We start from the raw sequence: 23,393 nt of genomic DNA, 5'->3' as shown, positions 1-23,393 counted from the left end.
TTAAAGAGAGTAATACAGGTTGCCTGGGTTTCAGTTTATGGACTGTACTCCAGAAATGACAGTGTAGAATCAGAGCAAGTTGGTGTACTTTCTCATCAAACTGGTTTAATCTATTAGTCAGTTCAGGTGCTCAGTCATGTCCGACTCTTTGCGACCGCATGGACTGCAGCATGCCAGGCTTCCCTGTCCCTCACCAACTGCTGGAGCTTGCTCAAACTCATGTGCATCGAGTCAGTACTGCTATCCAACCATCTCATCGTCTGTCATCCCCTTCTCCTCCTGCCTTCAGTCTTTCCCAGCATCAGGGTCTTTTCCAATGAGTCACTTCTTCATATCAGGTGGCCAAAGTATTGGAGCTTCAGCTTCAGCATCAGTCCTTCCAAGGGATATTCAGGACTGATTTCCTTTAGGATGGACTGGTTTGATCTCCATGCAATCCAAGTTTTAATCTATTAATTACTGGTTAACTGTCATTTGCAAGGAATTATAACTAAACCATCATTCTTTTTTTTTAATTTTTGAGTATCTTTAAAAGAGTGGTTCTCAGGGTGAGATTCTCAGATCCTTAGAGGCCCGTTGACGGAGGTCTGTGAGGTCAAAGCTATTTTTATAATAATATGAAGATGTCATCTGACTTTTCTCATTGCTTTGACCTTTGTACGGAGGTAAGAATGCAGTGGTGGGTGAAGCTGTGGTGCCTTGGTTTGAATCCAGACAGTGACACCTAGCTGTTCAAGGACTCATTCCAGTCTTCCTCACTGCTGGGCAATCACAGATGTTTTTATTTTTATTTTTTACAGCATTTTTTTAAATGCCAGTTTTATGTTAGTATATCATTGAAACAGTAAAAATAAATTTTAAAGATTTATTTATTTTTGGCTGTGGTGAGTCTTAACTGCTGTGCAGGCTTTCTCTAGTTGTGGAGAGCAGGGGCTACTCTTCATTGTGGTGTGGAGGCTTCTCATGGCAGTAGCTCCTCTTGTTGTGGAGCACGGGCTCTTCAGTAGCTGTGGCTTGTGGGCTCTAGAGGCAAGGGCTCAGTAATTGTGGTGCATGGGCTTAGTTGCTCCATGGCATGTGGGATCTTCCCAGACCAGGGATCAAACCTGTGTCCCCTGCATGGGCAGGCAGATTCTTAACCACGGGACCACCAGGGAAGCCCCAAAATTAATTTTATTAAACCTAAACCCTAGAGTCTCTTAACAGTCTGGATGACAGGAGAGGAGACACATATAAAACACTTCTGCTGATTATGGCCTCTGATTATGCTGATCAGAGAACTGATCTAACTGTTGCCGTGTTTTTGCTTGAACAAACAGCCTGTGGACTTGAGTGTTTGGCTTTGAAAATGAGCAGTGGGCAGGAAAACAACTGACAGCAGTTACTGCCAGTGATCAAATTAAGTTTTCAATTGGAAATTAAAATTTTACAAACTTGTCTGCCACGGTGAAATGGACAGTTTCTTAGTACTTAAAGCCTTTTCTGATGAGCTCAATGGTGATATTAATGAATGTGATTTTGGGTTACTGCAAAATAAAATGTGTCAATATCAAGAAAGTCTGCATAATTCAGTGAACCATTACTTTCCAAATGAGTAATGTCATACAATCATGCATAAGTCTATTCAAAGTGCAAGGAAGACCAGTAGTTTTAACATAACAGAAGATGAAAAGTTCATTGATAGTTTCAGAGTCAATATTGCCACTAACCTTCATAGGAAATATTGTTGAGTTTTGGTGTGGTTTCAGAGAAGAATATTTAACGGAAATACTATTTGAATATTATTTGGTAGGCTATTAAAATCTTCCTCCTTTTCCCAACTACATATTTATGCTTTGCTTCGTAAAATAACTGATGGAAACTGATTGAATACAAAGTGTAGGAGAATCCAGATATCTTCTATTAAGGAATTTTTTTAAAAACGTAGAACACTTCTCATTAAATTTGGGTGGGGGCATGTAGGAAAATATGGGCTTCTCTGGTGGCTCAGATGGTAAAGAATCCACCTGCAATCCAAGAAACCCAGGTTTGATCCCTGTGTCAGGAAGATTCCATGGAGAAGGGAATGGCTACCTACTCCAGTATTAGTTAATTCTGTGAAAAATGTTGACACGTAATAGGTTGAATATTGTTATTTTTAAATGAATTTTTCATTTGCTCTGTTTTAATTTTGAACATGATATTTATCTGTAGATATGCTCCATATAAACAAGAACTCTTGAAAGTGTTAGTTACTCAGTTGTGTCTGACTCTTTGTGACCCTGTGGACTGTAGCCTGCCAAGCTCCTCTGTCCGTGGAATTCTCCAGGCAAGAATACTGGAATGGGTTGCCATACCCTCCTCCAGGGGATCTTCTGGAGCCAGGGACTGAACCCCAGACTCCTGCATTGCAGGCGGATTCTTTACCATCTTAGCCACCAGGGAAGCCAAATAAACAAAAGCTCTTGTGAATCCTTCCCTCTTAGCTCAGTTGGTAAAGAATCCGCCTGCAATGCAGGAGACCCCGGTTCAATTACTGGGTTGGGATGATCCACTGGAGAAGGGATGGGCTACCCACTCCAGAATTCTTGGGCTTCCCTTGTGGCTCAGCTGATAGAGAATCCACCTACAATTCGGGAGACCTGGGTTCGATCTCTGGGTTGGGAAGATCCCCTGGAGAAGGGAAAGGCTACCCACTCCGTATTCTGGCCTGGAGAATTCCATGGAATAGCCCATGGGGTTTCAAAGAGTCAGACACTACTGAGCGACTTTTACTTTCACTTGTGAGTCCTTATTTTCATGAATGCAAGTACGTCCTGAGACTAAATAGTTTGAGAATCCCTGCTTTAGAGCACTAGTTTTCAGCCTTGATGAAACTCAGGGACATCAGTGGAGCTTTAAAAAACTACCATGGTGTGGGTCCTATGTCTAAAGATTCTATTTTTGGGAGGTCTGGGGTGTGGTGTGGGTTCCCCAGATAACCCTAATATATAGCCAGGGTTGAGATCCACTCCTTTAGTCGACTGCTAGAGATGAACGTGCCCTGGAGCTTGAGATGCACCCTTTTTGGGTCTGTAAACTAGAGCATTTTTTCTCCAGTCATCTGGTAGATTAGTCAAGCATCAGCTGTGTTCCTGCATGTGTACTGGACGGTATATATACAGTTTGTAGCACAGGAGATTTGTCAGGAGCAAGTAGAGTCCCTGTCCTTGGGGAGCCCATGTTCTGGGAGAAGAGATGGCTAATAAGCCAACAGACACATAGGTCTTATATTGCTTCAGGGCTGAGGGTGGACCTAATAAAATACCAGAACCAGGCAAGTGTGGTCCTAATGTTTGGGTGTGCTTCGCCTTCAGACCCAGTTTTGGACCCGGTTTGCTGCAGTCTTCGGAGCTGGTGCCTCCCGAGCCCCCACAGCCCCAAGCATCATCTGAAGCCACCTCATTTGCTGCCCGAGGGATCTACTCTGAGGAGGGGCCGTCAGTGGCCCGGCCTCGGCCTGTTGGGGGCACCACAGGTACACGTGGGCATTTCTTTCTGGCTAAGTTCTGCAGAGAACATTTTAGACTTCCGAGTGTCAGCATCCCAGCCCTGGCCTCTTCTGGCGGTAAGAGCTATGTTCCCTCGGATCCTGTTGGAGATGCATGGCTGGGAGGTGGGAAAGGACAGAGTGGCTGAGATCCCAAGACCTGGGGCCTCCGATTTGTTCCTGAGTCAGAGTCTCGAAAACAGTCCCTTCATGTGAAATTCCCAGCACATGTCTTCCAGGGAAAACGTTTCTGAAAACTTACCGTGAAACAGAAACACCTATTTCTGAGTGCTTACGATGGCATGAAAACAAGCGTTTATTTTAAGGAAGGCAGTTTCTAAAGTTGATCCACGGTGACTACAGGGAGATTAGTGTTTTATTTGGTCATTTCTGGGAGGGTACAACCACGGTTTTGTCCTCGAGCCTTACTTCCCTCGTTTTTCCCCTTCTACCTTTGCCTTGATCTTCTTCTCTTTTCTAAAATGTCCGTGTCATTTCCGCATGCCTCTGTGCCTGTCCTGTCTCTGCAGTCACTCACGGGCAGAGTCGGCAGTGGAAGGTCAGGGGAAGCTGGTGACAACATGAAACTGTTCTAGGTTTTTTCTGTCCTCTCTTTCAAATCATCATTAAAAGAACAGTCTTAGAAGATAACAGATATAAAGTGCTTAAAATAGTGCCTACGGCTATGGCTAAGTCACTTCAGTCGTGTCCGACTCTGTGCGACCCCATAGACAGCAGCCCACCAGGCTCTCCCATCCCTGGGATTCTCCAGGCAAGAACACTGGAGTGGGTTGCCATTTTCCTTCTCCAGTACATGAAAGTGAAAAGTGAAAGTGAAGTCGCTCAGTCCTGTCCGACCCTCAGCGACCCCATGGACTGCAGCCCTCCAGGCTCCTCTGTCCATGGGATTTTCCAGGCAAGAGTACTGGAGTGGGGTGCCAGTGCCTGGAATATCATAAATTGTAATACTTATTAGCTGCTATTATTACTACTCTTATTTCTGGTGATGGTGTAAATCATTAACTTTTTGGAAAGCAGCTTGGCAATATAACTTGATGAGCCTTTGACTTGGTAATTTGGGAATATGGGCTCCTCCCTGTCCCCCGAGGAGATCCAAAATATTGGAGAAAAACTACATGTGCAAGGATGTTTATTGAAGCATTGTTCAGAATAGCAAACAACTGTGAGCTCCCTCAATACCGAGTTATAAGGGCATCAGCGAGTAAACTTGTACAGCTATCTAAAATGAAGAGCTCAGAGCCAGAAAAAGGGAATTTCAGATTTTCTGATTGCCTCCTATGCATTTGGTACTTGACCTATTTTGTCTCTTTTAATCCTTGAAATAGCACTGTGAGATAGATTTTTTTTTTTAATCTCCATTTGAAAAGTGAGGCATTGAGTCTCAGCTGGAAAGATTACTGGGTGTCCAAGGTCACAGGCTTGTCAGTGGTTGAGCTGGAATGCAAACCCCTGCCTGCTGGGGGGTGGTGGGCCACTTGAATCATGAGGGAGCCTGTGCTGCCTCGTTAAGTGAACAAAGCAAAATACAGAATCATGTCTCAACTATGATTTCAACTGCTGTTGCAAGTCTAACACAAAGGTGTGCTTTTCTCTCTGTGAGGTTGTCTGAACCTTCACAAGTGATGACGAACACTGTGCTGCATTTCCGTCTTTTGCAAGATTTGCTCAAACAATGTCTGTTGGGCAATGTCCATTGTCTGATGGTTCTAAGAATTTTAATAGTGTTAGGAATCTTCAGTAACAAATGCTTCAGGACAAGTGCTCCTGTAGAGTACATTTTTTAAAAAAGTATTTGATTAACAGAGGCTGTTAATTAGGTAACTAGAGTAGGAACAGCCTGGAAGATGGAGAGGTCTTACCTCTGGAAAACCCTGAACCTTTGTGGGACTAGCCTGAGCATTCCAGATGAATGAGACAATCCCAGGTGCATTTGGAAATCAATGTTTTATTTCACAGCATTTGAAGATCTGTTTTTTTTCTCCCTTGATCTGTTGAATAGGGTTATTTCCATATGCCAAAGTTGATGGGAGAGAAAAATATGTTATTTAAAGGCTAGCTTTCACAGCCACACAAGGCCATGGTGTGCCTAAGTGTAGAATGTGCGCTAGAGATCATCTGTCTTTGCTTCAGTATACCTCGATGAAGAGGTTGGGTGGGTGGCTTTGTCGACTGAAAAAGAGGGACAACTTGAGAGGTGAGTTTTATTTGGGGTGAAATGAGGACTATAGCCTGGGAGACAGCACCTCAGATAGCTCTGAGAAACTGCTTCAAAGAGACAGCGGGGGAAGGTCAATATATGATTTGGTGAAAGGGGAGTTCAGTGCAACCAGGCACTTACTTTACAAGAGGTTTTCTGCTAGTCCCCAGGAGCTGATGTCATCATGAAGGGATTTAGTGCTTTTCTAGATATGAGGAGATGCAAAGATTGGGATCATGAAATCAGTTCCTGAAAATACCTAACTATCTAAAGACCTGTTCCACCAGATTCCCTGGAGCACAGAGTGCCTCACTCCACCCTGAACTCCCTTGGGGTGTTGAAGGTCAACAGCTGCAACAGCACAGGGTTCGGTCTCCTCAGAGGCAGGTGACAAATGCCCTAGTTGTTCAGTCGCTGGCTCATGCTCTTGGCAAGTGCCCATTTGTCATGGATAGTTTAAAATTTTAATTATGATATGACTAAATTTTGAAAACAATGTGAATATAACAAAAATGTACTTTAACATTTTGAACTCAAATGCACACTCTGCCTGTTTTTTTTTTTAAAAAAGGCATATTGCATTTTCATTTCCTTGTGAGTCTGAAAATCATAAGCAAGGAAGAACTAGGTTTCAGCTTCTTTATGGCTCCAAAACTTTTCACTCCTTTTTTTCTGAATGAATAAGGTCCCCATTATCTGTAGCCTCAACAGAAATGAATGGAAGGGCCCTCCATTATCCCCTTTATTCCCCGTCTTTTGACGTCTGCCCAGGAAAATAGAAACGTCACTAATAGCCACTGTATTGAGAGAAAGTAAAAGCCCACAAGCCCAGAAGCTCAGGTCTGGTTTTCTTAGGAAGTGTCTTTTCTGGGGGTAGAATTGGTGCCACATTTGAACAATGCTCATGTCCCCAGGGCATGCCGAGGTCAGAACCAGAGTATCTCACTTGAGTAGCCTTCCACTCCCCTGCTGGTGTTCACTGGGCCCCTCCCTGTGTTCCTCCAGGCTCTCAGATCCAGCACCTGACGCAGGTGGGAATCGCCAGCAGAATCGGAGCTCAGCCAGTGGAAATCCCACCCAGCAGAGGCGGCCAGTATGGGGGGCCAGGTTGGCCTGCCTACGGGGAGGACGAAGCTGGCCGGAGAGAGGCTGTGAGTATCTTGTGTTGGGATCATCGTTGAGAATTCAGACACGATGGATATGGATTTCAGTTTTATAAGATGAAAAGAGCTATGGGGACGAATGATGTGAAGGTTGCATAATAGTGTGAATGTATTTAAAACCACTTAAGCATGGTTCAAATGGTAAATGGTATAGCTGCTGCTGCTTCTGCATGGGAGATCTCGCTTTAAAACCTGCATGAAGTTTTAAGCTCCGTCACTTTTTTCCTCCTTGAGTGTATTTTTCTTTTCACACAGTCATGCATGCATGCTAAGTTGCTTCAGTTGTGTCCGACTCTTTGTGACCCTATGGACTGTTGCCCGCCAGGCTCCACTGTTCATGGGATTCTCCAAGCAAGAATACTGGAGTGGGTTGCCATTTCCTCCTCTAGGGGATCTTCCCGACTCAGGGGTTGAACTTGGTTCAACTTGGTTAAACTTGGATTGACGTGAGTTTGATCCCTGGGTCAGGAAGATCCTCTGGAGTAGGAAATGGCACCCTACTCCAGTATTCTTGCCTGGAGAATCCCATGGACAGAGGAGCCTGGTGGGCTACAGTCTATGGGGTCCCAAGAGTTGGACATGACTGAAGAGACTCGCATGCCTGCGTTACAGTCTCAGGTCTGCACTTTACCTTTGCTGACGTTTTGCTTTTTCTGTGCCTGGCTTAGTTTCCTGAGTTGTTTTGGGTTTTCCCATCAAATCCAATGTGCACTTTTTGAGGGCCTCTTGGTCACAGTTTGCAGAAGTGAAATGTGGAAGTTATTCCAGGGCTCAAATGTCCTGTTTACCAGGCTATCAAGTTGCTCTTACCACAAGTGAAATCACAGATGTAGTATGTGCATATGTGTATAAAGAGATTTTTTTTTCACTGAAAAAATACGGAAAAAAATCACTGAAAAGTATAGTTCTTATCAAAGGAATGCCCAGTTAATCCATATTTTGCCAATGTCAGCAAAGCTAGTGTATGCTTTTGTACAGATAGCTTAAAAGAAAAAAAAGCTGTGCAGAGCACTGACACATAGACACACAGACAGACAGATAGGATGGAAGATGACTTTGTGATCTTGTTGCCGTTCCACGGGCCCCATATGTGTTCTCATCACCCCTTCCTTGGGTTCCAGACTCAAAGCAAAGGCAGTTGCTCTTCCCATTGGTCTATCTGCCAGTTTCTGCTTATCCCTCTGAGCAGACATCCTCATCAGACCTTGCCCTCTCTGGGATGCTCCAGCCTCCCTCCCTGTCCAGCTCTGCAGGGCCCTTCCTGGTTCCCCAGTGGCCCACTCTCCTTCCACACATGGCAGCACAGGGATTAGCCAGTGGGGCCAACTGCATGTTCATTCTTTCTGTCTTTAATCAAGTGTGTATAGTTCAATTCAGTTCAGGTCAGTCGCTCAGTTGTGTCCGACTCTTTACGACCTCATGAATCGCAGCACGCCAGGCCTCCCTGTCCATCAGCAACTCTCGGAGTTCACTCAGACTCATGTCCATCGAGTCAGTGATGCCATCCAGCCATCTCATCCTCTGTTGTCCCCTTCTCCTCCTGCCCCCAATCCCTCCCAGCATCAGAGTCTTTTCCAATGAGTCAACTCTTCACATGAGGTGGCCAAAGTACTGGAGTTTCAGCTTTAGCATCATTCCCTCCAAAGAAATCCCAGGGCTGATCTCCTTCAGAATGGACTAGTTGGATCTCCTTGCAGTCCAAGGGACTCTCAAGAGTCTTCTCCAACACCACAGTTCAAAAGCATCAATTCTTCAGCTCTCAGCCTTCTTCACAGTCCAACTCTCACATCCATACATGACCACAGGAAAAACCATAGCCTTGACTAGACAGACCTTTGTTGGCAAAGTAATGTCTCTGCTTCTCAATATGCTATCTAGGTTGGTCATAACTTTTGTTTCAAGGAGTAAGCGTCTTTTTAAAATTAAGTTCAGGGGCTTCTTTATTGGACTACTTTCCCTTGCACAATTTCTCCGCAGTTACGTCTTTGCGTTCTGGTGGTGGGAGGCTGAGTTGTTGGCTGGGAGGTGGGTGGAGAGCGTTGGATGCCAGTTTGCCTCTGATCTTCCCTCCTGTTTTCCTGTGTTTGCTGTGGTTTTTCAGACACACGTGCTCGGACATCAGGAGTATTCATCACCACTGTTCCAGGTGCCAAGGACTTCAGGCCGGGAGCCCTCAGCTCCTCCCGGGAACCTCCCTCACAGGGGGCTGCCGGGTGCTGGATTGGCCTACCCCACCAGCTCCACGGAAGACCTCCAGCCCAGCCACTCCTCAGCCTCTCTCATCAAAGCGATCCGCGAGGAGCTCCTCCGGCTCTCGCAGAAGCAGACCGCCGTGCAGAACTTCCACAGCTGATCAGCCTCACCTTGCACATTTGCCAAGTATCTGCTTCCTGTGGAAGCAAGACTAAAAGGAAGTCAACTGAGCAGGTGTTTTTAATAGAAGGAGCATCTCCGGGGCGAGGGGCCCAACTAAGGGAACAGGTTGCAATTTTAGAAAATGCCCCAAGTCACGTGACAGCCCATGATGCTTTTCATATGTTGGCAGTTTTGTGACCACCTAGGTTCAGTTGAAATTTATGTACTTTTGGCCAAAAGCCAGCAGCACTTCACAAAAGACCAACCACAATTCTAAGCTAATGAAATTCCTAAGTTAGTCTCTTTTTTTTTTTTTTAAGGTGAAAGATGAAAATGTGTAGATGGTGTAGGGATTAAAGGAACCTAGTATTTCCGTGGGAAGATGTGACTCAGACTGGTTTGTACGATGAACCTGCTGCTTTGTTTTCTGAGAAAAGAGTTTTGAAGACATTTTATTAACTGCTTGATTTTCACCCTCTTTTTCCTCCTTAGGAACTTCTTTTAATAGTAATATTAACAACATGAATACTAAGACTGTTTGGGAATTTAAAAAGCTACTAGTGAGAAACCAAATGATAGATTGTAGAGCCTGATGATTCAAAACGAAGCCATCAACTGCATTTTCCTTCTTCTGGTGCTACAGCTCCAAGAGCCCCTTCACCTTGTCTGTGAAATGCAACTTTGGCTTTCTCAATGGAAGAACATGTGGAAGGTTTCATTTTGTTCTAGAAAGAGGGGGGAAAAAGCCTCTCCGCATAGGAAAAGCTTAATATTTATTTGGTTATTCAAAGTACATATCAAAGTTTAGATTTACACTCTTTAATTGTATTTGCCATTTGTTGATTGGCAGAGGTAACTGCCTATTGCATTTCATCTGAGTACATATCTTCATCAAGGCCAGTCCTATCGAATGAGGCTTTGAGGAGGCCCCGACGAATCCTGGCACTTTGCTGATACGTTGCTCCCAACTTTGAATGAGGAATCTTACATAAGCAAAAATGCTTTGTCACAGTTCCTAGGACCACCGAATGGTTAGTTATTTGTGAATGCATCTGTGGTAATCGCATTCCCTATGTTCGAGACCTGGAAATGAGTTCTGTTGAGCCTCTTTGTAATGAGCCAAGAAAGGAAAGAGGCGCTTTGAGACCACGAGGGAGAAAGAGTTGCTCCTAATTTCTGATTTCATTGTGTATAACTGTGCTGAGTGACTGTTGAAACCCCCTTTGGGCCTGACGGAGGGGTCCTCTCACTTGAGATTGCCTCCTAAAGGGACTATCTCTCCACCTCCCGAAGTGGAGTGAGGACTAGAGTAACAAGGGCTGTTCTGTTTTCTGGGACCTGAGTGAAATGAAGAAGAAGAGATGCAGATAACACTTTGCCATGAATCCTTTTTTATTAGCTCAATTAATATCTTTAATTAAACAACAGATACACAGGCAGAATCTGGGGCTCTGACTAATCAAAATCTCTGTATCTGTGTCAAATTTTAAGAATCCCGAAGCAGCTAAAATAGTTCCCCAAAGTGTAACCATTGGGCTCCAGTGTTATGTTTCTGCCCTTCCTGCATTAAGCCTGTTATGTAGACTCGTCTCACAATCCAGGGAGAGTCAGTTCTGGGAAATTAAAATGTAGGCATTTTTTATCTTTATGCCTCTGAAACAGGAGAGGTGAGAAGGATGTCTGTTGAGAATATGAAATAAAGTAATGGGAGCTCCTTTTCAGGTACCCTTCCTGGGCTCCAAAGAGCAGGGGAGAGAGGACCCTCATATGGGCTTGATCTCTTACCTCTCAGTCTTGATTTAATACCAGACTTGCCCAGAGTGGAGGGGTCTCTTTGCCTGTCATTCAGAAATACCAGGATCCTGAATGTGTAAGGAAGAATTTCAGAGATTCATGCAAATTTTTATTTCGGACACCTTTTGGCAACTTCAGATTGAGGGCCAGCTGATAGCCCCTCCCCTCCCATCCTGCTCAGTATCCTAAGTGTTCACACTTGGAGTGTACAAATGTGGTTACCTCCTTAGCACGTGGCAGAAATGGGCCTCTGTTTTAAATGGGACTGCGACAGCAGTTTTGATGCCTTTCAAACTAGCATAACGGGATTCTGTCTCTATTTTTCTTCTTAGAAGGGATATACTTTTAAACCAACGTCAAGACCAAAGATGACATGTAACAGATAAATGGTGGTATGTGGTGGGTGTGAGCAGACCGGTGAGATCCCCAGCACTCTTGCGTTGGTTGTAAAGCACACTCAGTTTGCACTCAGTTTTACCGTTAACTGACCCAGAACATACCAGCTGTCGTGGGAACACCATCCCGAGTGGGGCTTCAGACACTCAGTGAATGGAATCTACTTAAACGAGAGGTCCTCATGACAGTTGTGTGGCTTTGGCGTTCCATTTATTGAAACACTGCAAAATGAAAACTGAAATTTTATGTCTGTTCTTTTTTTCTGATTTTAAAAGTTCTCATGGTAATAGCAAGAGCTATACATTTGAGTCAGAGTTTTAGAGGAGACTGTTTGTTGAAATGATCATTTTCAGATTCTGCACAGTCACTGCCCGGCTGTGTCAGGCCCCTTGTCTGAGCCTCATTCTCCCCATCAGCCACATGAGAACGGGCCTCCCCCGCCCCGGATTTCTCATTGCAAGGATCAGGTGTGGTCATGTGGGCAGACATCCCTTGAGGAGGGAGCACAACGCACTGAGAACGTGGGCTGTCTGTGTGATGGTGCTGGGATGGACCGTCTGATCTGCGGTGACCTCCCAGTGAGTGAGTTCACGTGGAGGAAACCAGAGCAACACCAGAGGCCCCGTGGGACTCCACTTCCTCCCTCCCGATTTGCTTTCAATTCACTTCCTTCACCATTAACTTTCAGTTCTCATGCATTGTTCGGATTTTCTGCTGTTTCTGGCACCAAACACGAGCCCTGCCTTCTGAGATCTTAGGATCTGAATCAGACAACACCCTCTGGTGTAAAAGATGGAAGAGATGGAAAAATAACATGGTTTAAACATCAGTAAAATGCACCGAAATACGCAAGTACATTGGAAGGAGGAATGGAACTTACACGTTTGGAAAACAGTGGGGTCTTGGGGAGAACTCAACATCAGAAGCCACGGAAGACAAGAGCTTCCCAGGCACATGGTGAGATGGTGTGGGAAGAGCTGAGAGTGGGACTGGGGAAGGATGGAGAAAGTGGTGAAGCTGCTGTTGAAAATAACCTTGAACCTGTTCTCCAATACGGAGACCAAATCCCTAACTGCACCATCAAAGGAGTTTTGTAAAGAGGAAGAAGTGAGGGTCTGAGGAAACGTCTGCAAGAACCCAACAAGAAAATGACCAGGCCTGGGAGGAAGGTCTGCGGAGGAGCACATCTGTCCTGGAGGGGATGGGGGAGTCCCAGAACTGCCAGAGGGCCAGTGTCAAGTGTGAAAGACGTCTGCCGAGGTCTGCTGCTAAGCGCAGATCTCAAGGGTCCGTCATTCAGCCGCATTTAATCCTTTGTGGAGCGCAATGGGTTATAAGTAAATATATTTGACTTTACAGCTACCTACACCTTTTCCTCCAAATTGTATTTAATTTCAGAGCGTCTTTTCATTTTGGTCATATGTGGCTTTTGAGCTGCAGACTAAGCCAGTTTCTGCCAACCACGATTTTTCAGGGCATGAGGCCTGTGATGCAGGGCACAGGTGAAGGGACGCCTGGAGGCTGCGGGCTGAAACAGGTAATCCTGTGCTTTACGAGCCTCCCATTGAACTGTGTGCAGGGTCAGTGTTCACTGCGTTTGCACAACTTAGTGCTCCAGTGACCAAACCAACCACTCGGACACAGATTGGCATTTGTAGTTAATTCAGAAGTTAATCATTAAATACATCTCTCTCTCCCTTTCCTGTGAGATTCCTAGACATGAATGAATTTGCTGATTGGAAGGAGAGCTGGTGAAAGGTTCTGGGTGGGTGGGGAGGGGGTTCCAGTCTTCAGTACCACACACACTGTAGCTGTAGATGTTTTAGCCATTTCATTTCTACCTCCAGAGCAGGTCCCCAAAGCCAGACTCCAGAGCCCACCTAAGCCACCTTTGTTCCAGGCAGGAGCGTGAGGAAGTCCACTTCTGCACCTGCAAGGAGACCATTTGAACACAAAGCCTGTTTTTATGGGATGGTAAACTGAACTTCATTTTTACATTTAATCCGACACCGTCACGGATATTCTTACAACAGGTGAGGGGGGTTTCCATCAACAGCTGCTGTAACACACTCATACACTGTGTTAGGCTCACACTTGTGACCTAGTGAACAGGGAGTGTGTGCATTTCAGGTTTCTTTTGATACCCTTGGAGGTGATTTGTGGTGTTTAAGAGGTGTTTAAGATTCGTTTCTCTAATTTTATGAAAAAGACTTGAAAACTGAAACCTAACGGTACGATCCTAATTCCATGCTGTGCGTGTAACAGTACACTTGACAATTTACCTTAACACGCCAGCAGCGTTGACATTTAGCAAAAGAGTATCAAATGCCTTGGAAACATGAAACAAAGTTGGGAACCAGCAAGCAAGTGAAAGAAGGAAGGAATGTCACCCTCTGAGACACCCTTCTTGAAATTACTTTCCCACAGGGTAGATCATCATGCATTCTGCTTTTCCTTCTTTCTGCGGGTTTTTCTGCTCTGGGGCCACTTCACATTTAAAGAAAGAGTGGATAAATAAAAGGGACAAAGAGAAAAATTGAAGTGATTTAGGTCTCACGATCCCTGATTCCACGGAATCTTTCCGGACAACTTGGAACGTCATGAATGCCCCTTCTCATGTCCACCAGGTTTCCAGCGTTCATCACTTGACTCCTTGAGTGTGCAAGGTTGGAATAGTGCCGGGTCAGCTTCTAGCCAGGCTCCCTGTACTGTTCTGCAAATGTGGGGAAGGAGGAGGGGGCCCTAGGGGAACAGAGGCAAACCAGTGGGCTCGGTTGCTCTAAGCAGCAGAGGGTTAATTTCAGAAAAGGGGAGTAGAAACTCTCCACTTTGCCTTCCTCCAGGGCATGGTCTAGGGAGCGTTGGAGGTGGGGTGAATTGCACCCTTCCAGGACAGGCTGTCAAACCGAGCGCTCTGGTGTGCCCACTGGCCACCTCCGACTTTGTTAAGGTCCATGTTCTTCTGAGTTCCTGCCCTCTCATTCCTAGATTATGAGTGTTAATGTACGAAAAAATGCAGAGTAAATTGAGGCCACTCGTGGCATCAATCCTGCAGCTTTGAACTTGACAATCATGGTTTGCTGGTCTCAAATGGGCCCTTAAATTTCAGTATGGGTAAATGATTTAGTAATCAAGCTCTCTCTTCTCTTTGCTGGTTATGTTTCTTCCCTTCAATTAGCTGCACTGTTTTCTAATGTGCTGTAGAGTTTTTGAAATAATTTATGCAAGTGTTTGGTTTCCATGTTTACAATTTATACAGCTTTCCTAGCATTTTAAATGGAAATGTCAATAAATGCTCTGAATTGGTGTCAAGTGATATTTTCTGTTTATTTCCTTTGCAACATGATAGTTCTCTCATGTGCAAAATGTGAAAGTTGAATGCAGTGTTTCTTGTTCTCTGATTTTTGTGTCCGTCGTGAGAACACCTGATGCTTTCATTTTCCAAGGAATTAAGTTGAAAGTAGTCTATTCAGTGCATGGAATTTGCAGAATTGCTGTCACTCAAGGTGGTTGGCGCCACTCCTTTCAACTCACTGTTTTGCTTTACAGGCTCTCCACTAATCAAATTGATGCTTCCACTAAGAGCAGATTCATTTTGGAATTAAAAGATTAGGACTATAATCTAGAAAGATAACTGAGAAGATCCTATGCAAACTTGAAGGGTAATAGGATAAACCTGGAGTTGTTTACGAAACTCAAGAAAATAAAAACCCCTTGAAACTGAGAAAAGCAAGAGGAACTGCAAAACACAGAGGAACTCAACAAAGGAATGAAATGTGGAAACCTGCATAGGATTCTGGACAACAAAAAAGGTTATCAGTGGGAAAAAAGGATGAAATCTAAATACAGCCTACAGTGTAGTTAGCAGTATTGTACAGAGTTTCCTTTATTGATTTTGCTAACTTTAGTATTAGGGGAAGCTATGGAAAAGGTATACAGAAACACTCTATTTTTGCAATTTTTCTCTAAAGTTAATTGAAATTTTAAAAACTAATCTGGTACAGATAAAGCCCAAAGGTCCTTGCAGAGACTATTAAGAGTCTGCCCTGGGCATCCATGACCCACAACTTGCCTTGCTTCTCAAGGCAGTCAGCTCCTGGTGAAGTGGAAACCACAGTTAATGATTGCAAGTCTTGGCAGAAAATAAGGCTTCATGACGGAGAGTTCACAGGATCAACCAAAAGGAGAATTTGAGCTTAAAAATTGGAGGGAGTAGACCACTATGAAGAAAGTTTACAGAGCTTAAAAAAAAACTAGTAAACAGAAAGACAGGATATCAGGAAAGTTTAAACACACTGACAAAACTGAAAATCCATGAAAGAAAAATAAAGGGATTAAAAAAAATACATATATACACACTGGTTAAGATATGCCAATATTTTAGACATACCTGAAGAAATAAATGTGATAGTTTTAAGATACTTTTATGTTCTTTTTTAATCAATATTGTATTGGATTGAAAGTCGCTCAGTCATGTCCGACTCTTTGCAACCCCATGGACTATATACAGTCCATGGAATTCTCCAGGCCAGAATACTGGAATGGGTAGCCTATCCCTTCTCCAGCGGATCTTCCTGACCCAGGAATCGAATTGGGGTCTCCTGCTGTGCAGGTGCATTCTTTACCAACTGAGCTATCAGGAAAGCCCTGATATACTTCAGATTAAAACCAGGGGACTACCTGGCACACCCTGTTCCCCTAAGAGATTTCACATGCTCTGATTGTAAAAAGATTCAAAATAGTAGAACAGGGAATTAGGAGAAGCAGCTAAGGCTTAGGAGAAAGGTCAGGCTGGTCCCACGCCCAGACCCTGACCACTAGGTTGACATAAATGTGGATTAAAACCAAATTGGCATTTTTTCTCCCTCTTCCTCCTCTTCCATGTTGCACCTGCTAAGCGCAGCTTCAGGTAAGAAGAAAACAAGAAGTAAAAACAAATACGAGATCCTTGGTCCAGTGCCTGGGTTAGGTGATTAACGAAATATTTTTATTGTTGTTGAGTTGCACACTATTTATCTAGTAACTTTCTTCCTCTAAAGATCTCCCTCTCCTTCCTTGCTGGACCTTCCTGGGGGAGTAATTGGAGGTGGTATGTGTTTGATCTCTCTGGTGTTGGGAGACTGGAACAATTGTAGTCACAAATCTCAGTAGCCCACATTCATGTAGTTAAACTACTATTTGTCATACTTGTGCCAAAGGATAGAATTACAGAAGTGTGAAACATAGAACATATCTGGACCACTCCTATTATAAAGTTGTTTTAGAGTAACTGGCTCATAGGGGGTTACATCAGTACCCTGAGAATACTCATTAGTGTAAGTATTTAGATTTTGATTTTGTGATGTGATGATATTCCTGAAATCAGTGGTTTCTTTCATTTCAGTTCATTCAGTCGCTCAGTTGTGTCTGAGTCTTTGCGACCCCATGAACTGCAGCACACCAGGCCTCCCTGTCCATCGCCAACTCCCAGAATTTACTCAAACCCATGTCCATTGAGTCGGTGATGCCATCTAACCATCTCATCCTCTGTCGTCCCCTTGTCCTCCTGCCTTCAATCTTTCCCAGCATCAGGGGCTTTTCCAGTGAGTCAATTCTTTGCATCAGGTAAGTACTGGAGTTTCAACTTTAGCATCAGTCCTGCCGATGAATATTCAGGACTGATCTCCTTTAGGATGGACTGGTTGGATCTCTTTGCAGTCTCAGGGACTCTCAAGAGTCTTGTCCAACACCACAGTTTAAAAGCATCAATTCTTTGGCACTCAGCTTTCTTTATAGTCCAACTCTCACATCTGTACATGACCACTGGAAAAACCATAGCCTTGACTGGATGGACCTTTGTTGGCAAAGTAACGTCTCTGCTTTTTAATATGCTGTCTAGGTTGGTCATAACTTTTCTTCCAAGGAGCAAGTGTCTTTTAATTTCATGGCTGCAGTCACCATCTACAGTGATTTTGGAGCCCCCCAAAATAAAATCTGTCACTGTTTCCCCATCTATTTGCCATGAAGTGATGGGACCAGAGGCCATGATCTTAGTTTTCTGAATGTTGAGCTTTAAGCCAACTTTTTCACTCTACTCTTTCACTTGCCTCAAGAGGCTCTTTAGTTCTTTGCTTTCTGCCATAAGGGTGGTGTCATCTGCATATCTGAGGTTATTGATATTTCTTCTGGCAATCTTGATTCCAGCTTGTGCTTCATGCAGCCCAGCGTTTCTCATGATGTTTCTTTCATTTAGCATTTTACAATTCTGAGATTTTTCTAAAGAAAACATCAGTATGAAGAGTTTTTTGTTTTGTTTTGTTTAAGAATGACTTAAAAGCTCAAATAGAGTTGCTGCATTTTAGTACAAATGTTGATCTTTTCCCCCCAAAGTAGTTCTGCACTGTGCCTGTTTTTGAAGAACAGTAGATATGTTCTGCTTTTAGAAGAAGTGAGAAGTAGCTATTCCCTTTAGAAATTCCTAAAGCGGTGTGTGTGGGGATCAGTAGTAGGGGGTGGGGGTGGGCTGTGGTGGGAGAGGCAGGGAAAGAAAGAAATCATGGCCTGGATTTAAAGTCAAGAACCAGCAGGTGTTTTGAATGTTGTTTTACTTTTATAGTTCGCTGATATTGTTCTTTCTGGATTCTTTGCAAGACAAATATGATACACAAGTTACGAGTAAAGTTCTTGAAAAAAAAAAAAAGATGTAATCAAATTTAAATCAGAACATCATATTACTGCAGGTAGCCCATTAACCCCAATCTTTTTTCATTGTATCTTTTCTGGAAAAAATGCAGGTTAGCAAAAAAAGGAAAAAGAAACCAATATAACTTCACCATTAGAGATAGTGCAGTCAAAAAAAATTTTTTTTTAATTTTAATAAATCTCAGTCAGTTTAATCTTGTTTGGTGATTGGGACTGATCAGGGTGATTTGCTTTCTAATTGATCTTCTAATAAGCTATTGATTTGGTTTCCAAAGTATACAAGGGCTGGGGGAGGGTCAGGAATAGGGCAGAAGCATTAGAATTGGTGCAGGGTATACACTGGAAAGAAGGGTGGGATATGTGCCTGGGGACCTTCCACTGGGGAAAGTGGCACCACCACCTTGAGAGCCCCATCCCTTTGTGGCTAATTCTGCGGCTGCCTCTGGGGAGCACTGCCTGATTGACCTCCTAACACATGGAATTTTGCAGGAACTTCACAGAGCTTGTAGCTGAGATAGAGGACTTCATGGACAGAGAAGCCTGTTCAGAAAACAGTATCCCATTTCTCGCCTTTAAGGTAACTCAAAAACTCTGCCTTCTGCACATAAACTGCTTTGGGGGGACCCTGGTGAAAAATGTCTGCCTCAGTGTCTTTCTCTTCATTGGCTAACGGCACAGACATCAACTTTCCATAACACATTTCCTCCCAGACTGCCTACCTCTCTCTGCCCAACTCACTGATGGATGAACCAAGAGTAACATCTCTAGTATTGCTGTAGAATCAAAAGTTGCTTTAGCCTATGACAGAGTCCTCCGTGTCTCAACCCCTTTCTGGATAATTAAGATTTCTGTCTTCTGAGGTTACTGGCCCCTGGACCTCAGAAGTTAAAGAGTTTGTATGCTCTTTCCATCAATGGGTTCAGAGTGACTTACTGAATTTAAGATACCTCAACATGTAGAAGGATGGTATTGTGACAAACAGCAAGCAGAATTACAAATGAAGTTGACAGGCTAAAACACAGGAAAAGAATGTTAACAGAATTTCATTTATTCCTATAAAATTTGAAGTTCTATTCCTAGGTTTAAAAAATCTATAATATGCATATATGATAAAGGGAATATGGTCTAACAGGATTTTATGGGAAAAGATTTGAGGATGTTAACATTCTAGGGACCATTTGGAGCACTGGAGATGTTTGGGGAGCAACCCTGACTTAGACATTATCAATAGTAACATGTTGCCCTGTAAGAATTTCTATCTCCCAGGTTGGTTACATGAAGAATTCAGGCATCCTATTTTGAAAGAAATGCTCATGAATTGGATGGAAAGACTGGGAGAAAGGGAGCCAGAATGTAAGGATTGGAAACCACCTCCTTTGAGAAAGAAACCAAGAAGCTAAATGTTTGCCCTGAGGAGTGAAGGCTTGTAGGAGACAAAGCTATCTTCACGTGTTCGAAGTGTCATCATGAGAAAGAGAATTGACTTGCTTTACGTATTTGATTGTATTCTGGAAGACATAACTATCAACCCAAGAAAGTCGGTCTTGGCCCTGTTAAAAGAAAGAACTTAGCAATGATTTCAGTAGGTCAGCACAGAAAAGTCATCTCTAGAATTTCTTCCCATTGGCCTCTTGTGAGGATCTTCTTCCATGGCACTAAGCCTGTCCCCCCATGGCCTCCAGCAGAAGGACTGTATCTCTGGGCATTGAGTCCTCCCTCCCAGTCAGTTCTTTTCCAAGATGCTCATGGGGCAGCGAGGAAGAAGGAGAGGCTCTGGACACCTGGAACGGAGATGATGCTATGGATAGGACTGAACACAAGCAGCTCAGGCTCTCCCCAGAGTCAGTACGGTGAGGGGACGTCCATCTCCCTGCTTCATTGTTCTTAGTTATGCCATAAAATGAAGGAAGGGCAAGATGTTGTTTAGTATGTCTTGAAGAAGTAGCTGTGAATAAAGTTGAATGGCTTAAAGAGTCGCTTCTATAGATAGAACATGGCATGTTATGTGTATATGAAAGTGAACAATTTCAACTCCAACATTGAGAATCTCATGGAATGGCAAATAAATTTGCTGAAAACTGACCCGTCTGATAATACTGTAGCTACATGAGTGCATTCATTAAATAAACATTGATCAAGTACCAGCTCTGTGATAGGTACTGTTATAAGCACCAGGAACTTGGAATACGCTGGGGAATAAGACCAATTTCATGCTCCAGTAAACAGCATGGAGGCCATCAGTCTCTGGAGTGCTGGTGAAAGAAGTTAGCTTGGACACAGAGTGAAAGAGGACTAGGAGGGGAGAGATGGAGAGAAGGGAGAATTCAGACAGCTGTTTTCAGGCACTTTGCTGAGAAGGGAAGAAAAGGGACGGTAACTGGAAGACAGGGCTGTAGGGTGAATGATGTAAGGTTGCCAAATAAAATACAGGGAACCTGATTAAGTTGAATTTCAGACAAGTAGGAAGGCTTTGTTTTCAGTTTTTAGTATGTCTTAAATATTGCATGGTGCTGCAGTCCATGGGGTCGCAAAGAGTCGGACACAACTGAGTGACTGAACTGAACTGAAATATTCCATGCGACACACACACTAATATGTTACTTGTTTACCTGACACTGAAATTTACCTAGATGTCTGTGTTTTTACTTGCTAAACGTGGCAAGCTTAAAATTAATAGATACCAGACATGTTGTGAGCTAATGGGGGTGACCCATGGAGTGAAGACAAGAGAAGAAAGTGAGGAGGCGGGGATTCAGTGGACAATGGGGGAGTGGAATATTATCCTATTGTACAAGAGGGGAAACAGAACACAGCCCAGATTCAGGTCAGTCTGTAGAGATGCAAAAACTGACAACCTTTCTGCTCTGAGAAAAAATTGATTTCAAATGAGTAGGTTACCATTTCTTTAGATTTATTAGCTTAGGATTTTTTAATAGGCAGCAAAAATATTATTTCACAGTAAGAGAAGTCAAGTTGCTCAGTCGTGTGAGACTCTGTGAATTTTCCAGGCAAGAGGACTGGAGTGGATTGCTGTTTCCTTCTCCAGGGGATCTCCCCGACCCGGGGATTGAGCCCAGGTCTCCCGAGTTGGAGGCAGACGTTTTACCCTCTGTGCCACCAGAGAAGCCCAAAGATTGTCTAATTTTGTGCTTTTTATAAGATGAGCTCTGCTTCATTTTCCCTGGCTTGAAAGATACATTCAAATTAATAGTGTTTGTTATTTGAGGTATCATGGGCTCCCCATGTGGCCCAGTGCCACATCCAACTGCCAATGCAGACACGCACGAGAAATGGGTTCAATCCCTGGGTTGGGAAGATCCCCTGGAGTAGGAAATGGCAGCCCACTCCAGTATTCTTGTCTGGGAAATCCCTTGGACAGAGAAGCCTGGAGGGCTACAGCCCAGGGGTTTGCAAAGAGTCAGACGCAACTAAGGACGCGTACAATGGCTGAGTGGCAGGGAGCTCTTTCTTTTAAATTTTGTGTGGCCCAGAATAGAGTCCCTCTTGGTGAATATTCTGTGAGTTTGAGGAGAATGTGTAATCTGTTGTGGTTGGGTGAAGTAGGCTATGAATGTCAATTAAATTCAGTTGATTGATGGGGCTGTTCTGTTCAACTATGTCCTTACTGATATTTTCTGCCTGCTGGGTTTGTCAGTTGCTGACAGAGGGGTACCGAACTCTCTAGCTGTTAATAGTGGATTTATCTGTTTCTCTCTGCAGTTCTATCAGTTTTTGCCTCATGTATTTTGCTGCTCTGTTGTTAGGAGTATGCACAGTAAGAATTGTTACATCTTCTTGGAAAATTGGCCTCTTTATCTTTTTGTAATGCTTCTCTTTATCCCTGATAAATTTGTTTCTCCGAATTCTGCTCTGAAATTAATATAACTGTACCAACTTTCTTTTTATTAGTGTTATCATGGTATATCTTTCTCCATCCCTTTACGTTTAATCTATGTATTTATATTTAAAGTGGGTTTCTTGTAGACAACATATAGTTCAGTCTTTTTTTTCTATCCATTCTGATATTCTTTTAATTGGTTTATTTAGACCACTCACATTTAAAGTGATTATGACATGTTTGCCCTATTTGTTACTATTTTCATTCATTGACTTGTTCATTTCTGTTTTTTTGTCTTCCACTCTTTTAATACCTTCTTTGCTTTTATGAGCATTTAGGGCTTCCCATGTGGCTCAGCTGGTAAAGAATCTGCCTGCAATGTGGGAGACCTGGGTTTGATTCCTGGGTTGGGAAGATCCCCTGGAGAAGGAAAAGGCTACCCACTCCAGTATTCTGGCCTGGAGAATTCCATGGACTCTATAGTCTATGGGGTCGCAAAGAGTCGTACACAACTGAGCGACTTTCACTCACTCACTCACTCACTATATCATTCCATTTCTCTCCTCTCTTAACATTTCAGTTTTACTTCTATTTTTACTTTCTTAAGCAATTGCAGTAGAGTTTGCTATACACATTTATGACTAGCCCAAGTCCACTTGCAAATACTATACTGCTTCACAGGTGATACAAATACCTTGTAACAGAGTTTCAACTTTACATGTTGCATTGCTTGATGATCAGCTAAATACATACACATGTGCTACCCAGACATACCTGTTCTGCTATATAGTGTTGCTCAAAAAGCCCTGTGGGGGCTTCCCAGGCGGCACAGTGGTAAAGAATCTGTCTGCCAGTGCAGGAGACACAAGAGATTCGGGTTTGATCTCTGGATCGAGAAGATCCTCTAGAGAAGGAAATGACAACCCACTGCAGTATTCTTGCCTGGAAAATTCCATGGACAGAGGAGCCTGGCGAGCTACAGTGCACGGAGTCCGATACGACTCAGAATCAGATATGACAGCCCATGTGCATTCTATCCTGTTTTCTTTTTCAGCATGGTCATAAACAGTATCTCATGTCACTAAAGACCTGTGTTTAGACCTGTCTAAATAGATGTATTTTTTCCAACTTCTTTATAATTCATTATCTTATAGCTTGCATATATCTGAGTTAACGTCTTCACTAAAAACATTTTTCCTTTAGTAACTTGATTACATTTTTTTCTCCGTAAACTTTTGTGGTTGGCACTCCTGTTTCCTTTAACACTTCAAGGAAGGAATTCCTGGTTCCTTCACCATTCTTGCCTAAGTATGAAAAGTATAATTAGTTCTGGAGGTGAAACTTGGAGATCAGGGTATCAGCATAGTGGGGTGAGGCACCCCTTCTGGGTTGCTCACCTCTCATTGTATCCTCTCATGGTGAAAGGGGCCCTGTGTTTTT

The 23,393-nt window shown here is 43.5% G+C and overlaps 1 protein-coding gene across 1 annotated transcript in view; it reads left to right on the top strand.

The window, feature by feature from the left end:
* The window catches only part of KIAA1549 (KIAA1549 ortholog), a 126,497-nt gene extending 111,751 nt beyond the window's left edge, over positions 1–14,746 (top strand). Inside the window, exons 19-21 of the mRNA XM_061415469.1 lie at positions 3,336–3,496; positions 6,732–6,877; positions 8,991–14,746. Coding sequence (XP_061271453.1) covers positions 3,336–3,496; positions 6,732–6,877; positions 8,991–9,242 — 559 coding nt within the window. The 3' untranslated portion in view covers positions 9,243–14,746. The remainder of the gene's footprint in view (positions 1–3,335; positions 3,497–6,731; positions 6,878–8,990) is intronic.
* Positions 14,747–23,393: the final 8,647 nt, after the last annotated feature.

Source organism: Bos javanicus, chromosome 4 (assembly GCF_032452875.1).
Source record: "Bos javanicus breed banteng chromosome 4, ARS-OSU_banteng_1.0, whole genome shotgun sequence".
Taxonomy (NCBI): domain Eukaryota; kingdom Metazoa; phylum Chordata; class Mammalia; order Artiodactyla; family Bovidae; genus Bos; species Bos javanicus.
The sequence above is the reverse complement of the archived record's forward strand: the minus strand, read 5'-3'. Positions and strand labels throughout refer to the sequence as shown.